The following is an 18,271-nucleotide window of genomic DNA, read 5'->3' as shown; positions in this document are numbered from 1 at the left end:
GAACAATTGCTATATTTTTCAATAACTAGATTTAACTTATATTTCAATTTGAAATTTCATGTTAGGTTTTTGAAAAAGGAGAGTTAAGAAGAGACGACAGTTTGATCATTCGCCGACGGTGACTGTTTTCTCTCGAGGACAATCTTTTAATCTTTAATCTTTAATCTTTTGAAATCTTTTAATCTTTAATCTTTAATCTTTTGAAAGTTTTTAATCTATGTTATTGTTAAATATTTATTTTTAATTTGCGAGTGACGCTATTGGGAACAATTGCTATATTTTTCAATAACTAGATTTAACTTATATTTCAATTTGAAATTTCATGTTAGGTTTTTGAAAAAGGAGAGTTAAGAAGAGACGACAGTTTGATCATTCGCCGACGGTGACTGTTTTCTCTCGAGGACATTTCCACTTTCAAATCATTGAACAAAAAAAATAATTTTATCAGTTGATTTGTTCTTTTTTTTATAACTACAAATTTGATTCCATAAAACAAATAGATGAATAAAATATTAAACTATCGAAAAAAAGTAAAAGTAAAATTATTTAAAATTTGGTTAAACAACTAAAATCAGTCCAATAAAACACTAGGCAAGAAATAGATTATGTCCATAGGACGTTATTTGATATAAAATTATAGATGCCTCTATTGATCAATAAATTTCACATCAAGTGACAAATTTAGAAAATTTAGTAAAATATGATAGGAATTTACAAACTTTTTTATAGCAAAGTCATTAAAACGAAAGCATACGTCAAAGCAAATGATAAACAGTTTTTCGTTTGATGAAAATTGCCGGATTTGTAAGTCAGTAAGCCAAATTGACCGCCATAGTTCGACTGCTCGGTGGAGCCTCCACTAAGATAGATGTGATGTGTGAATGTTCTAACATTTTCATCCTCTACCCACCTCCATCTGTATGACCCAGAAACAGTTTCAGACATTTCAGGTATAATGACGATCACCAAATTGGACTTGTGAAATATTACTATGTGTCTAAAATTGTTTCAAAATAATTTTCTATATTATTCTACTAATTTTTTTTTAAATTTTTTTAGATGCCATCAAAAAAAACCAACCCTCGATTATTATTTGTAATTCTTCCATTATCAATTAATACAACTATTTCCTTTGTATGGTTACACTCAAAAATGAGTGTAGTAGACTCAACACCGGGAACATTCTGGTGAAACGTCTTAAGAACGCCCCTCTTTACAAATTGTGTGCTTTGCGTTTTCTTAAGTTCTGATCTGGTGGAGCTTGTTAGCGACGCGACGATGGTTATGATGATGAAAACGTTGATGACAAAACACAAGCCGACCATTTCTGAACTTTCGAAATCTGGTCTCGTAAGATGATGTCTATTTTTATGAAAAAAAATGTTTTTTGATAACTCTACTATCTGGCTTGCAAAATAAAATATTGAATTAATTTCATTCAAATATTTTAAAAAATTTAATTGAAAAAATTAATTCTGCAATGAAAATTTTGTAAATCCATAAACATGCAGCAATTACAAATAAAATACCAAATTAAAATTCTTACGAAACTTCTTGTCGTTAACAAAATATCTTATTTATTACACGGTTAGCACATACATTGAATCAAGACACATGATGGTTAGAGTAATTTAACATAGATTAATATAGCACTGCCAATTTGTTCACAAATTTAAACGAAAATCACACTTACAGATATTTGCTTGTGCTGCTGAAACTATTTTCATCGGTCTATGAACTGAATTTAATAAAATAATTTTATTTAATCACGTTGTTGTTGATGTTTATCAAGATTTACAATGAATTTGATTTAGTTACTTTAACTAGAAACTAACTTTTAATAATTTAATTTTTAAAATGATAGATATCAGGATGAAATTATTAAAATTTGTCGAAACTATACAAAATAAATATTATAGTAAACATTAAAACATAAATCGTTTTTTAAATTTAACTAATTTTAACATTTTTGTGGCGTGAATATTCAATCGTGTCGAACAGCATTTAAAACATGCCATTCACCTAAACAATATCCATTATCAATCTATTAATATATATGGGCTCGTGCTTGCGACGAATATTTATAATCAGTGAAGGATTTGCGTTGCAAGTCAAATTAATTTTCATCCATTCATTATTTCATTATCCATTTGATATAATTAAAAAAAACAAACACACCATTCAAGAAAAATATCCATTCCTGGGTGCAAATAATACATTAATTCATTTTTTCCTAATACCAAACTTATTCCTTACTTTATCTTTCCTTTTCTGTTTTTCTGTCATTAATTTACATTTTTTTGTCCGCTTATTTCTCTAAAAATGTTCTACACGTTTCATACGACGAACGGTGGTAAGCAGAGAGAAGTCGATCATTATAAACTTGTATAAAACATTAGTTCGCCCTCATCTCAGGTACTGTTCACAGGTTTGGAGTCCAGATCTGCAAAAAGACAAAGACATTCTTGAACGGGTACAGCGTAGAGCAACGATAAAATAATTATTTTCCTCCATCTAATTTCAATACTGTTCTTCATAATCTATCTCTATATCCTTTTTCAATTATCGTTTGGTCTGACTGTATGTGTTTCAAACTTAATCCTTTTAAATTTGACTTAATTTGTTTTAATAAATCTAAACACTCTATTCCTCCTATTATCTTACCTGATTTTAAAACTCTTGATGTTTCTCACAAGTTTTGTAGTCTAGGCTTTATCTTTGATCCTGGTATGTCTCTTTCTTTTCAGATTAATAATGTTGCTAAAAGTTCTTACTTTCATCCACGTTGAATAAAAAAATTTGGTTTTTCTTGGCAATCCTACTTTTTTCTTTCTTGTTACTTTGTTAATCTTATCTAGGATTGATTATTGCAACTCGCTCTACTATGCTTTTCCTGATTCTACACTCTAACCTTTAAGTAAAGCTTTTAACTCAGCTGCTCGTCTAGTTGCTCGTGCCCCTTTCTTTTCTCCATATATTGTTCTCTTGCACTGGCTACCTGTATAATATAGAATAATTTTTAAAATTTGCACATTCATGTATAAGTCTCAATCTAAATTATTTTTTAAGAACTTATCAGATATATTAATTGAACCTAAACACCCCGGTTTACGATCGTCTTCTTGTTCTCACTTCTACTTAACTCGTGTTAAAAACTTTTTTGCTAAATCTGCGTTTTATTTTTCTGACCCTTTTTTTAGAACTCTCTACCTCTTTCTCTAACTACTTCTTTATTACTTACGAAGTTCAGAGTGGATCTCAAGACCCATCTGTTTGCAAAATTCATTGAGGAGCGCTGTTGAATTTGCGGAAATAGCGCTTCATAAACTAATTGCAGAAAAATAAACAGATGCCAGTTTACTGAACCACTTTAAACTTTGTTATTTTTATTATTATTGTTATTATAAATACTATTTTGAAGTCACACGTTTTTTGTATCTAAATTTAGTTACATTTTATGTGGCACACAATATACTTCCATTGCCATGCATGATCTTGAAAGCACGGATAAAATGTCTGGTTTGTTTATTTTTAATCTTTTGTTGTTGGACTATTTTATTAAGTCATTTACTCTGCTGCTGTAGATGGTGACAATTTGCTGCTACAATTTTCTAGAGATGTCGCTAGCTTAGCATGTTTGTTATTCAACAGATGAAAGCTTTCAACTTCTTCGCTGTCACTTCATAGAAGATGCAAACACGACATGGCAGATAACTTCAGCCCAATTGTCTCTTCATTCTGAGCAGAGTTTGTCGACTTTTTGTAATATTACTAAACAAAATTATTTCAATTTTACAATTTATAAAGCTCCTACAAAAGTATTTTTAAATTAATGTTTAAAAAATGTCTCCAATATATAAAGACACGAAAAAATATAGTTATTCATTTATTAATTCAGTTATATTTGGTCTAACATTTTAAAAGTAGCTCAGGCGGCAGGTGATTTTAAATTTATTTTTCAATTGAAATAAAATTGTTCTGGGCATGCGTGTAAGTAGGTACATTTGTTCTGTCATTAATTCTTTCGTTCATCCATTTGTTTGTTTATTCACTTATTCATTCACTTATTTACTTGTTCATTTATTCATTCAGTTATATGTTTGTTTATATACTTTGTAGTACAGGTCATTTGAACAACCAATCACGTAGTGGTCCCATGTGATATTGCAAGCAAATCAATTAGGACGATGATATTCATAAAAATAAACAATGATAAGCAAATATTATTAATCAATCAATCAATCAAAGATCTTTCTTTGTCCATCGGGGGACCGTCGAAGCCGATGGTGTACATCTAAGCATGCTTTTGCATTTATTTATTCCTTTTTTCTTTCCAAAAACCTTTTCTATCTTTGATTAGTTTTATTGAATTTAAAATACCAACACCAGTCCATTCAGTAATGTCATCTATCCATTTTTTTGCAGGTCTGCCAACTTTTTTCTTCCAATCTCTTTTCCTCATTAGTACCATCTTAATCTATCTGTCTTCTCTCATTCTACAAATGTGTCTAAAAAATCCCAATTTTCTTTCTCTGATTTCATATACACTTTTTTGTTTTTCAAATTGATTTCTGATGGTTTCGTTCTTTACTTTCTGCCTCTAATTGATTCCTAACAAATTTCGGTAACACTTCATCTCAAATGCTTGCAATCTGTCTTTGTCTCTTTTTTATTGTCCATGTTTCACATGCAAAGAGCAAACTCGGAAATACGCAAAATTCTATCATTTTCAACTTTGTTTTTATAGATATATTTCCACTTTTCCATATTTCCTTTAATGATGCGAACATTCCATGGGTTATTGCTATCCTTCTGTTAATTTCTTTGGTGCAGTTGTTTTCACAGGTTATAAGACTGCCAAGATACACAAACTGGTCTACTTATTCGAGTTTTTCTGATTTTGTCTAAAATTCCGCATTGATTCTGCTTTTCCCTGTAATCATCACCTTTGTTTTATTTCTGTTGATATGCAACCCGTGATCTTTTCCACCAACATGTGTTAGTTCAATTAGTTTCTGTAGACCTTCTTCACTAGAAGCTAGAAGGTCTATATTGTCCGCAAACCTGAGATCGTTGACACTTCTTTTTCCTTTCAATTCCACCCAATTCCTAATTTTCCATTTTCTCCATTGCTCTTTTTAGCAATGCTATGAATAGTATTGGTGATATTGGATCGCTCTGTCTGCTTTCAACAAAAGAGTTCGCGGTGCCAGTCCTAAGTCCGAGTAAAGGAGGAGGGTTGACAAGAGCTTACTACACTGTTTTAAAAACGCTACAAACACGATGGAATATTAATAATTTTGGTTTAAACATTTCTATTTTGTTTAAAACATTTAGGTGTTCGCAGCACGTGTTAGGAATGTAGTTTGCAACCACACCACAAAAAAATACATAAAATTTTAACAGTCACTGTTAATATTGTTAATTATTACAGATTTCTTTAAATATGGATATGAAAATTATTCAACATTTCACAAATGTTAGAGCGAATTTTTTAATTATTTATGTTAATGTTGTTAACATTATAATTTTCTTCATCGTGATAGCATACTAATAGCGAATTAATATTAAATTAACATTTAGGCAGGCAGTGAGAGAGCTACCAAACCATAACATACTAAGCCAGCAGTCTGAGTTATAAAAATTTCACAAATAACATGGTAGATCAACTTTATGTTTATTTATTGTGACTAGTTAGTTGATGAAGTTTAATATAATAATAAAAATAACAACATCATCCATAATATTATTAATTATTATTGTTATTTTATTATTATTTTCAGTATTATTATTTTCAGTATATTTCCACAGCTCCTTCAAGTGTTGACCATTCACGAATCCTGGAACCAACAAGATCACACCAAAATTCATCCGAGAGCTCATCTTCTCATGCCTGCTGTCCTTGATAATGCTATTTTTTGAACTTTAGTCAAAGCTGGTCTTTCCGAAAATTCTTCCAAGGTTTTTTCTAAATTTTTAAAAACCATTTCCAGGTTCCCCACTATTACAGGAAGAACATTAACTTGTGAGTGTCATACTCTTTCTATCTCGATTTAAAGACTTTTACATTTAAAAATTTTTTCAGTTTCTTTGAATAGCATTAAAATATTAATATAAAAATACATAAATAATAATAATATTAATATTGTTGTTGTTGCTATTGTTTTTTCTAACAACACAAGCCAAATTTTATACTGTGAATAATTTAGAAGTATGAAAACTTATTGAAACTTTAAATGAACACGAGTACAAGAAAACTATGCATGCAGAGTTGAGATTCTTATTAAAAAGCTTTTAAACGCAAGGGTGGGCATACAAGTTCAATGAAACATACAAGTTCAATGAAACATGCATTAAAGAAAGCCTCGTTCCAAACTACAACAAAAGATTGTTTATTCAGTCACACAACCACACACACCACCTCCACACCGCAGTTCCCACGTTTCTATTTCCGACCAACAAACACACTTACCCACTCATGTCGAAATTATTCATCGATGTTTACGACGTTCATCGTCACAGCATGGATGAGTGTGTGTTTTTTGATGTTTTAATATATAGATATCAACTTCTAGTCACTCGAAAACATACTTTCAAGTGTGCGCGTGAGTTTTGTGTGTTTGTATGTATGTGTTTGTGTGTACGTGTACGTGTGTGTGTATGTGTTTGTGTGTACGCGCGTATGTACTTGTGTTTGTACGTGTGTATATATGTTTGTGTGTGTATATATGTATGTGTATGTATGTTTGTGGAATGTACGCTGGTATGAAAATGTTAACGTGAATAAATATAGGAGGACAGGATTATTCAATCAAACATTCAGATTTAATATTTTGAATAAATAACCAAAATAAAAAGACCAATTAATTAAATCGCAAATTAGCATATTCAAGTCACGTATGTGACCTCATTATTCACATGATCATGAATATTCATCGGCAATATGTGTACTGTACGTTATACATCATTCCATACATACAGCCTATTTGTATACAGTTGATCAGTTATATATATATATACATATATACATGTATTTCATATAAACAATACAGGTGTTTACAGGTGAATCTACTTGACTATGGTTCAACAACAATATTCGTATTTTAGACACTGATTGCGTTTGCCATATAATATGCATACATGTATTTATATATACTAATTGGCACACATTATCGCATGTTAATAAATACATAAGTATGTTTGTATGTCTATATCTATATGTATGTATATACATACGTATATACACGTGCGTTTACCTGTCAAATGTACCTGTATTAGTTGAGTGCTGCTTGGATTTGAAATTTTGAATTTAAAAATAATCATTTGACGGACGTGTTCATAAAGTAACGTCAAACGATTTGAGGATTTGTCGTGCGAGCGTGTTCACCGCATGAGTTTGAGTATTTTTTATTAAAATTTTTAATTTGTGATCGATTAAAAATAATAGTGCCCGACAAAATTTGTAATTAAGTATAGAAATATTAAATGGTTGTGTAAATAATTTTTGTGTAAAAATCGCGGTTAACGGTCGAGTTTTCATTTTAAGTATAAAACTGTCCATCAATATCTTTTTCTGTTGGTTGGAAAAATTAGATGTGATGATAGAAAAATCTTAAAACCAAATCACTTTATTAACAATTTTGGAGGAGTTTTTAGAATTAGGCTTCTACATTGGTTCAGTTAGCACAAATAGCATACGTTACTTAAGTGAGTAACGCTTTGTAGTTAATTGTTACAACGTCTTCCTCATCATTTTCATCATCATAGCCTGCACCACGTGATGAGAAGCCGAATGATATATTCAGCGATTCTGTCATGTTTCGTCTTGCTTGTGGAGTTCATGTGCTCCAATGTTAAAGGTTTGTTGCATCTTCGATATTATTATCACCAGAATGTCAACTTGATACCACTGCTAAAACCATTGTTATGTTATCGTCCATTAACAACAACTTACAACTACGTACTTACATGCAGTTTTTTAACCTCTAAATTTTAATTTTTTTTTTATATTTTTATGTACTAGTTACTGCATTTGGTTTTTTTAGAAATATGATCACGAAAATAGTTCAACAACCATTCATGCAACCAACAGCAACAACACAACGATAACACTGACAACATCAACAACGCCACAATAACAACAACACACAACAACACCACAACAGGCCAGCCACAAACAGTCAACATGATTGAGATACCTCGTGACACGGCAGCCTTGAAGGACTCGAAGATGGTCATGTTGAATTGTACGCCTACTCCTGGGTTAACTGTAAACTGGAAGGTTGGTCTGTTGTTGTTGTTGTTGTCTTAAATGTTCATTTGTTGCACGAGTTTTCACCTTTTCATCCATGTTTCCTATGTAGTGAGGTTGTTCTAGTTTTTTCTGCTTTTGCTTTTATTTGATGAATATTGTTTCGTTTTTTTTCCAAGAATTTGAATAATTTAAAAATTGGTGTCACATGTTTCCTTACATCGCTACAATCAACTAATTCGGTGTTTATTCAAATTTTAAAGCTCATTTCATTTCCTTTCATTCAACTTTTAACATCCGTGGATCAATTTTTTTATTTTAAATAATTAGCAGGGTTGAAACAATTCAAACAAAATTATTAATTATTGTTATTCTTAAGTACCTTTTTATTTCAATGCACTGGCAACCTGTTTTAGTTTAAAATATTTCAAAGCAGATTTTTCATTTGCACCAACATAATTTTTACAAAATGTTCAATAAGTTCAATTTAAAAATTGTGATCTTAGATTTTAAAGACTGTAATAATTAATGCATTGAAATTTTAAATTTTAAAAATTTTTAGTTTATAAATTTAAATTTTTAAAATGTGGTTGCCAGTTTTGTCAGATTGATTGTTTAAGCTGCATGTCCTGTATAACTGTAACTTGAAAATTGTTTTGGCCCACAAATATCACAAAGTGTAGATCAAACCCAATACTATTTCGGTATTCAATCAACAATCTGCTCGATGAACAAAAACTAACCTCTCATCACGTTTCGTTAACAGCTGGGGATTTTACGCGTTTTTTCATCGACGAGGTTGCAGCTATCAATGAAACAAAACTTTACAGGAATGCTAAGTATGTTGCAAGTCACAACATAACATAACATTACATAACATAATATAATATAACATAACAAATATTAAAAAATCGGCAAAAACCAAAAAAGTCACTATGCCCATATCAAATGAAAATTAACTTCAGTAATCCTAAATTTACTGTAAAGAAATTAAAATAACAAATCATTTCAATATTTTTGAATTTAATGATTTTTCAATAGATGGAGTCAAAGCAGCGTTTTTAAATAACCTGTGGTTTAGACCTACTTTCCTCAAAGTTGTTGTTGAGGTTTTTGAATCATTTTCTGTCATTTTTTTTGTCTCAGGACAAACATTTCATTCAAAACTGGAGTGTTTCCTTGGGGACTAAAGTCGGCGGTCATTTCTCCTTTGCTGAAAAACGGCCTTGATGAAATTAATTTAAAGGATTATAGGCCAGTTTCAAACCTTAATTTTCTTTCAAAGGTTTTTGAACGATTGGTGCATACTCGTATGTTTGGTCACCTGTCTTTTCACCGGTTGTTACCCAGATTTCAGTCAGCTTACAGATTAGAGTCATCTACAGAAAAAGCCTTGCTGAAAGTGTTTAGTGACATTGTTAATCAGGTGGATAATGCAGGGTGGTGTTACTGGCTTACTCAACCTCAGTTCAGCGTTTGATACTGTTGACCATGGTGTGCTGTTAAAGAGATTGGCCGTTATTTTTGGTATTTCTGGAATGGCTCTGAGTTGGTTTGCCTCGTTTTTGATGGATCAAACGCAGAAAGTTCTCTTTGATGGATTGATGCCAGATGAGGTGGTGATGGTGACCGGTGTTTTACAGGGTTCAGTGTTGGTAACTTGGTACAACTTGTTTTCTAAAGCTATGTAATTATATCAGACAAAAAAATGTCTTCCTGCTGATATCTTCAAAAACCTTGTGGCATCATTTATATTGTCGAGGTTAGATTACTGTAACTTGCTGATGTTTGGTTTTGGGGCTGGTGTGGTTAAAAAAGTTCAACGCAATCAGAACGCTGCCACAGGACTGGTTGTTTTAGACGTGTTTGCATAACTGGGTGGTTGGAAAATCTACTTTGGTTGCCAGTGCGTAAAAGAATTTTCAAAATGGAAGTTATTGCTCACTGTTATATTACTGATAGTGGACCAGAATATTTGAAAGAATTTTTTGTAGAAAATCTGAGATGAACATTAAAAATGTGAATTAGTGGCAGTTCCCAGAACAAAGACAAAGCTGGGTGATAGATGTATGCAAATTGTTTTGCCAAAAATTTAGAATAATCTACCATTGCGTTCGAAACAAATTGTTCAAGTGAAGAAATTTAAACAGGAACTGAGAGGTTTTGGTTCAACTAAACATTGAATTCATAATTTCTGAGGAATATCTTAGAGAGAGTTGTAATAATGATGTGTATGGATAAAATTGGTGTGTGTGTGTGTGTGTGGTGTGTGTGGTGTGTGTGTGGTGTGTGTGTCTGAGTGTATGTGTGTTTGAGTGTCTGTGTGTGTGCCATATTTTGTTTGCATGCAGTTATTGGTGCTCTTTCAATATAAACTTTGTTTAACTTTATAACGGTGAATGTATTGGTACTTTCGTTTACGCGTGGTATTTATGTTTTGTTTATGTATGAAATTTAATTAAATAATTTATTTTTTTCATAGCTAAACATTTTTTTAATCTTTAGTTTAATTTAAAGGGACTGTACAAGATGGAAGGAAGCCTTTCAAGCGAACCATCTTGAACCAGTCTGGTTATATAAGATCAGAAAGAAAATACTAAATATGCAATAAATATTATGCAAATGCATGAAATATATCAATTAAAAAATAATCAAAATGATAAAATCTTTAAAAATAAGTAAATGTTTATTAATAAACCATAAAAATGTAAAAATTGTGAAATTTGAGGAACATAATGACATCAGACCATAAAGCTCATTGATGTGTGTTGGTGAGTTCGAGGGCCAGTATAGGTATTCTAAGCATATTGGCTGTACTTGATGGTTCGCCTGGGGCTTCATTCGGTCGTCCTGCACTTTTTCTTTTGATCAAATTGTATTTATTTCAACTATTAGTTAGCAATTAGTTGTTTTGTAGGAATTTTATGATTTTGCATTATCTGCATTATCATACTTTAAATCTGTGGTGCTACAATTTTTCTGTTGAAATTGTGCCGCGCCAGTATTTGTTGTTGTAAACCCAGTAAACCACGTAAAAGAAGCGAATAAAACTTTTGTGATTGATACATTTTTGACCAGGCATCCGTGCACTGGGACCTGGACATGATCGATATCTATCCAACGCCAACTCCCGCCAATCCGAACTTCACAACATCCGAGGGAGGGACCACCCTTTACATCAAACAGCTGACTAATGACCTGGCAGCTGTGTACAGGTGCACCGTTGGAAGTCAACGCGTCGACGCTAGAGTCGCTGCCATGGGTTAGATTCATGGAGCTTCAGTCTTTTCAAACTTCAAATATTAATTTAAATAATTTTCATTTTGTCATTAAAATATAATTTAATCGTAATAGTAAAATATATTGTTGTGTTTGGTGTAACAACATATTTCACAGAAACAGCTCTAGAAACTTTTACAATAGATTTGTGAAACGTTATTTGTCTGCTTCTTTGTGTTTGTTTTTGCGTTGGATGGCTTGCAAAGCTGTTCTCCAAAAAAAACTTTAAAAGCACCAGATCTGCTGTGGATTGTTGAACAAATGATTTCCAAATATGAGCTGACGATACTGAGAATTTCTCCAGCGTTAGCAGCATCCCAGGCACCAGAAACCACTTTTAGTTTCACCGTCTATGTTGATTGCGCTTGACGAAAACTTGAATAAATTTTTGGAAGCAATGAGTTTCGTTGAGGTTATTTAGGAGCTGACAAGCGATAATACGTTCAATAACTAAATATAAATGTGAGATTTGAAATTGGCCACAACATTGGTTGCCAGACGAAATTGATTCAAAAGTGGTTTGACAACTGCAATCCCTCAGACCTGGGTAATGCCACTCAGACCTGGGTAGTGCTGCGTTTCAATTTTTTTTTACAAAATTTGGAGGAGGAAATACTTTCAAATGAATGAAGAGTCTTGTTAGTAGACTTGAACGCTGGAGTACATTTTTTTATCGGCAGATGGTTCTGATTTTGATTTCAGAAAATGTTTTGCTGAGATTGATGGAACCATCAAGCAGAAACTTTTCATCCAAAATAATGATGAAAAAACTTGGAAACATTCCTCATTCGTTTTGGTTTATCGGCATCAGAAATTATAAGCAATTGGTAATAATTATTTTTTAAACTATGTTTTTCATCAACCGCTGTCCAAAGGATTAAATCTTTTTTCAGTCGATAAATTCTAGCTTTTGTACGAAACATTTGATGTTGTGACTATCATTGTCAAAAAATACCGTACGATTTAGAACGAACACTTTTGTTGGCCAACGGATAGTGCGTATCAACGATTGTATATTTGTTCCGTAAGGGTTGGCACCGTTGTATGTTTGTGAATATTTAACCTATCTGACAAATGATGATCACTAGAAATCATTCATAATGTTTTATCTGAGAGTGATGCACAACTAAATGTTAGATTTCATTCAAATTTTATTTGAAAATATTCAAAACTATTTGCTTTAGTTTATTGAGTATAAGAATGAAATGAATTATAAGATTGTAAATTTCTTAAATTAATCTGAACCTCTCATGTTGGTGGATGTAGACATAACATTCAACTTATGAACCAATAATAAATTTTGAATATCACCAGAACCAGTAAGATGTCCGACTGACATCACGAGGAAAGTAGGGGAAAACTTCACCGTCGTATGCAACTCTGGATTTGTTAGCAAAATGCTGCCAACAATTTACATTTTAGATGGCGTGGGGAGAGTTGTTGCGAAAAAAACTGCCTCAGACTCTGGACCTCTCAAGTTGGTGGATGTGAAAAGTTGTCTGATGTTGTTAATATTGTTGCTGATGTGGATGTTGTTGTCCAAGTTTTGTTGGTTTTTGCTAATTATTTCTTGTTTATTCTTTGCTGTTGCTAAGCGAACGTTTTCGAAAAACTCTGGTAAGGTCAAATTTACAAATATTTTTCTTAATTCGCATATACACTTACCATTTGTTTCAAAAAATATTTTGTGGTGCTGCTAGTTTATTTAATAACAACATATCGACAAATCGAACAATCAAAAATATAGTCACTCGGCCAATCACTCAACTACCAACCAACCCATAACAGTCTGATAGGTAACCTGACAGCTGAGGCAGACATGGACGGTACAAGGTTCTCGTGCAGGGTTGACTTCCTGGACGCACCCAGCTCCAGACTGCAGCCCAGTGCCCCCATGGCTGGATCCGCCGATTACGAAGACTTGTGCCACTTCGCTGTTCGAGTCATGCGTTAGTAAGGATGGAAATGATGATTATGATGATGGTGGTGATAAGGACGATGATGGCTATTCTGATGGTTATTATAATGATTAATATACTTGCAAGGTTTACAAGGATGAATTGTTGAGGAAGGCTTGATTGACCACGTTTCACCTTAATTATCAATTTATAAAATGGACAATTTATGGCGTGTAGTTTAAAATAATTTTATTAAATTGTTGTAACTTTTAACGCTTGTTACTACCAACACTAATGTTTTAACTTCAAAGAGTTCTATATTTCCAACACCAGTGTAGTAGCTTCCAACGTTCGTCAAGTGTTCGTTATTCCATAAGTTTATGATTTCCGATAGATGCGCAAGCTTTGTTAAACGTTTATTTGAATGCCAACATTAATAGAAACCCTAAACTGATCTAACTACACAAATCGCAATTACAACTTCGCATCGAACCTCACTAAAAACCTCAATGAAAACCTCACTGGAAAACTAAGTCTCCTTAGGATCCTATCTAGGTCCCAAGGTGGATTTGTACGATCAAAAGTTACAAATATAGCAATTGTAACAAAGATAACGAATAATCAAGGTAACAAATGATATAGCGCAATTTTATCGTTTCGGCGGTTATAACAATATTAGCCAAATTGTAACTATATTGACGAGATAAGAAAAGTGAAAGTGAAACAAAGAAGTAGTATTAATGCTAAAGTAAATTTAAACATAGATATTAACAGCATTCGCTGGTCGAGAAAGGCAATCTGCTACTACATTATCTTCGCCTCGAATATAAATATCATCCACGACATGTTCAGATATGATTGAAAGGCATAGTTGTTTAACTTTGTATGGTGGCAAAAATAATTTTTAAAATCAGAAAGCAACTAACTGGTATAAAAAAGAAAATTGTTAAAAAAATCGCAAATACATTACATTCATTCATAAATGAGAATCCCACAAACCAACTTTTTACGTGTGAAATCAAAAACGACAACCTCACAAAATTATCAGAAGCAAATGATAACACACGAGAGCACATTCACTGGCACATGCCCGCGACCCAACCTTTTCATTATGTTCAACCTCTCGTGGACACACCTCAAACACATGCATATCTACAACACACCAACATTCACCGCCCACACTCATGGACATATTCAAACACACACACACACACACACACACACACACACACATGCACACTCCAAAACAAATCTATCGTTTCTTATTAGATCCAGTAACAAAAGCTGAAATAAACAGCACCCTCAGTCCGCCTGAAGTCAACAAAGTGGTCGTTGGTGACGTCATCAATTGTACGGCCAATGGAAATCCTACACCGGACTTTCAATGGTAAAATTGTTTTAGTCTTGGAAATAACTTTGATGATGAGTTTGATGGTTTTAATGTTAAGGACGATTTTGGTTTGGATTCATGCTGCACTAACCAAAACTTCCTCTCATCAGCGCTTTCAACCTGAAAAAATATGAAAAAAGTGTTGTTGATGTTGTTATTACTTTAAGTATCTTCAAAAAAGTTGCTGGACAAATGTGTGTGTTCTTACATTTAGGCGTTTGCTAAACATATTAATAGTGGATAACAATCCGGGTAGTCTTCGAACTTGGACCTGCAAAATCTTCATGACTCTTGTTCTCTGTCTTTTGATAAAATACTTTTTTCCTTGATGATGATGAACATAAACAATACACACATTTGTGGCCATACAATAACAGCCTAGACATGTAACACTCATCAACCCACCGACTGACACTACCACCAGGTTCCACAACACGACCAACCAGACCCTCTCAACCTCACCATCTCTCATCATCACCGAGCAGCTGAACATCAAGCAGACCGTGATGGTCACGTGTGTGGCCAGCAAATTCTATGATGGGGTTCTCTACAGCACCGGAGCCAGTGTACTCTTGTTTGGTCAGTTCCTGTGTGGTGATGATGATGATGAGGAGGAGGTGCAAAAAAATGCACCCTTTCCACCTATTAATTATTAATATTATGGGGGGCGGGGCATAATTATAGTTTCTGTCAATCACCACCATCATCATCATCATAATCGACCACCATTTCATATTTCAATTTCTTCGTCGTCACCACAGTTACGTCCAACACCGAGGAAGTCAAGTCACCGGCTGTTGGTTAGCTAAATTAATTTAACATTACTACAATGATTGCATGCGTAATGATAAAGATATTATTTTATTTTCAATTTATTTTTGTATTAATTTTTATACAAACTAATCTCTTAATCTTGGCTTGGCGTTCCTAGTTTAAACTATGTGATCATTTTTTGTGTACGATTCTCAGTGATCATGTCAAATATTTTGTAGCGCATATCTTTTGCAGATGATTTTACTGCACATTAATTCTTACTAAAACGTTTGCTCGGCCGCAATCAATTTAACAGTAACAAGACTTACTGCACGTTATACTTTCTGCTTTCCCACTTTGTATGATACTTCATTTTACCTCAAATGTCTTGCTACGCTTGATCACGATAAATCTTATCCATAATCTCACCTTCGCTATTTAACTGCCAGTTCAAATTTCATCACACTTTCCCACAGCACCTTGGGTCATTGCCGTAGCTGTAATCGTTCCTCTGCTGGTCATCTTCTTGGTCGTGGCCATCATCATCATCTGCTGCCTCAAACGTCAGTCTGAATGTTGTGGCTTCTTCATTGCTATATTGGTCATCACTGTCGTCCGCCCATACGTTATCAACATCATCCATCAACTCAATCTCTCTTATTGCTCGCCAACAAACAAACAAACAAACAAGCAAGCAAGCAAACAAACACCATTGACCCCCAGGAAAGAAGGGCAACCAGCCCTACAAGGCAACGTCGGTTCCGAAGAAAAAGGGGCCCTACGTGACGACGGCAACCGATGAAGTCACCTTCACACCAAACAAGCCCGCACCACCACTATCCGGCCAAATATACAACCCGCCCGCAGCATCTCAAAAGCCTAAAAACTCCAAACCAACCTCTCCAACAAAGAATGCGCCAGCAAGACCGCTCTACAGCAACGACAACTTCAACAATCCCAGCATGCCGTTGAACGCAGGACACGGAGCCCTCGGCATGACAGGTTGTTGTGGCTGCTGTCGCTGCTGTTGTTGTGGCTGCTGTTGTTGTGGCTGTTGTTGTTGTGGCTGCTGTTGCTGTTGTGGTTGTTAAAAATTACGTGTAAATTCGGTTTTGAATTTGAAAGACTAGAAACAATTTCCGTTGGTTTTTTCACAAATAAATGGCTCTGCTGGGACAGTTGAAAAGGTGTTGGGCATTGTGAGGGTTGTTATTGCTTAATCACCGCCAGTTGTCTGGGAGGTGTTTGATTAATTTAACCACTAACCAACTAATCATTCACTTAATTGGCTAATCAAGCAACGTACAAATTAATATATTACATCAGGTCTGAACAGGTCGCAAGATTTCCATTACAATTCTCGTGGTCAGTTAGTTGAGTCTCCCTACTCCCCCACCCCCACCACCAACATCTCTGCGGTTGACGGACCAGGCATGGTGCCCGTCAAGAGGGTTGAGGGCAGACAACAGGTGATGATGATGATGATGGTAGTGATGACCTGCAAATACTTACATAATTCATCATTAAATATTGTTCGGCTACTTTGACCTGCAGGCATCAAACGTCAGGAGCCAGCCACCATTCACCAATGCTGCTGAAACAAAACTTTCGGGTCGTCATCCACAAAACTTCAACAACAACAACAACAATTATGACGACGATGATGACGATGAATTTGACGATGAGGATGAGCGCCTACCTGTATCACCACCTCCACCAAAACAACTACCTTACCAACATCAGAAGCCAATGCAGCCACTTCAACAACCTCCATACAAAGCTCAACAACCTAAGATGACTCGTGAATCATCAGTAACTAGCGGATCGTCGGCCAGATCAAACGACGCTCCGAGAGATGTTCCAAGAAAGCAGAAGGATGGCAAGAAATCCTCGCAAAGCAAGTATACGGGAAGTGGGAACATGGTGACGAGTCCCAGGATCGTCAGCAAGGATCCAAGTGGCGCCCAGGGAAATTTTGGATTCAAAACTTCCGGCAACTATGACACAAACAGTCTACAGGGATCGGAAGTTTAAATGTGGATTTTATAGCGCCAGCAGTACCGGTGCTATCCACATTCAACTATGAGCCATATTTCGTCCATCACGTTTCGATAAAGTAATATATTCAGTGAATTGTTTCTAATGAAAAGATTGCTTAACGTACCGTATATCAAAAAATTTTACGCAATTTTGGGTCATAATTAATGATAGTTCAATCCATTTTGTTACATTAATGTAATCAACCACCAACATTTCACCTTCTATATCTTCATCATTGTATTATATATAAGTTTGATTTCGTACATTCTGTGGTTCTTTTAAATTGTACGTTTGATGACGTCATATCAAGGTGTGTGAATGTGTAACCAATTGAACTTTGAACTTATGTCCGATGAAAACTAGTTGATATTTTAAGATTTTATGCCGACTAGTTGATATTTTATTTTTTGGCATTTTCTTTTTTTTTGATTTTATATTTAATTTACATGCGAGTGAATGTGTAACTGAATATCCGCGGCGAAATGTATCACGTAACATTCAAATATCAGCTAGCCATGCAGACAGCTTGCTAGTCAGCATGTACTATGAATACCTAGGTAGGTAGGTAGGTGGGTGGGTGAATGGGTGGGTAGGTGGGTAGGTGGGTTGGTGGGTAGGTAGGTGGGTAGGTAGGTGTGTTTGTGGCAACGCAATCATATT

General features: G+C 34.1%; 1 protein-coding gene across 1 annotated transcript; it reads left to right on the top strand.

The window, feature by feature from the left end:
• The first annotated feature begins 7,293 nt into the window (after window positions 1-7,293).
• HELRODRAFT_193348 (hypothetical protein) lies at window positions 7,294-18,075 on the top strand. The gene is made up of 12 exons (XM_009026580.1): window positions 7,294-7,859; window positions 8,166-8,281; window positions 11,330-11,513; window positions 12,845-13,007; window positions 13,319-13,479; window positions 14,698-14,815; window positions 15,243-15,397; window positions 15,580-15,618; window positions 16,048-16,134; window positions 16,295-16,573; window positions 16,898-17,040; window positions 17,126-18,075. The coding sequence occupies exons 1-12, from the start codon at window positions 7,781-7,783 to the stop codon at window positions 17,603-17,605; spliced, it is 2,004 nt and encodes a 667-aa protein (XP_009024828.1). The 5' UTR covers window positions 7,294-7,780; the 3' UTR covers window positions 17,606-18,075.
• The last annotated feature ends 196 nt before the right edge of the window (window positions 18,076-18,271 follow it).

Source organism: Helobdella robusta (genome assembly GCF_000326865.2).
Source record: "Helobdella robusta unplaced genomic scaffold HELROscaffold_48, whole genome shotgun sequence".
In the NCBI taxonomy this organism is placed as follows: Eukaryota; Metazoa; Annelida; class Clitellata; order Rhynchobdellida; family Glossiphoniidae; genus Helobdella; species Helobdella robusta.
The sequence above is the reverse complement of the archived record's forward strand: the minus strand, read 5'-3'. Positions and strand labels throughout refer to the sequence as shown.

Coding starts and splice junctions, on each gene's coding strand:
- HELRODRAFT_193348 (XM_009026580.1), top strand. CDS start 7,781: ATGAGAAGCCGAATGATATATTCAGCGATTCTGTCATGTTTCGTCTTG. Junction 15,398..15,579: donor AGCCAGTGTACTCTTGTTTG/GTCAGTTCCTGT, acceptor TCGTCACCACAG/TTACGTCCAACACCGAGGAA. Junction 15,619..16,047: donor AGTCAAGTCACCGGCTGTTG/GTTAGCTAAATT, acceptor ACTTTCCCACAG/CACCTTGGGTCATTGCCGTA.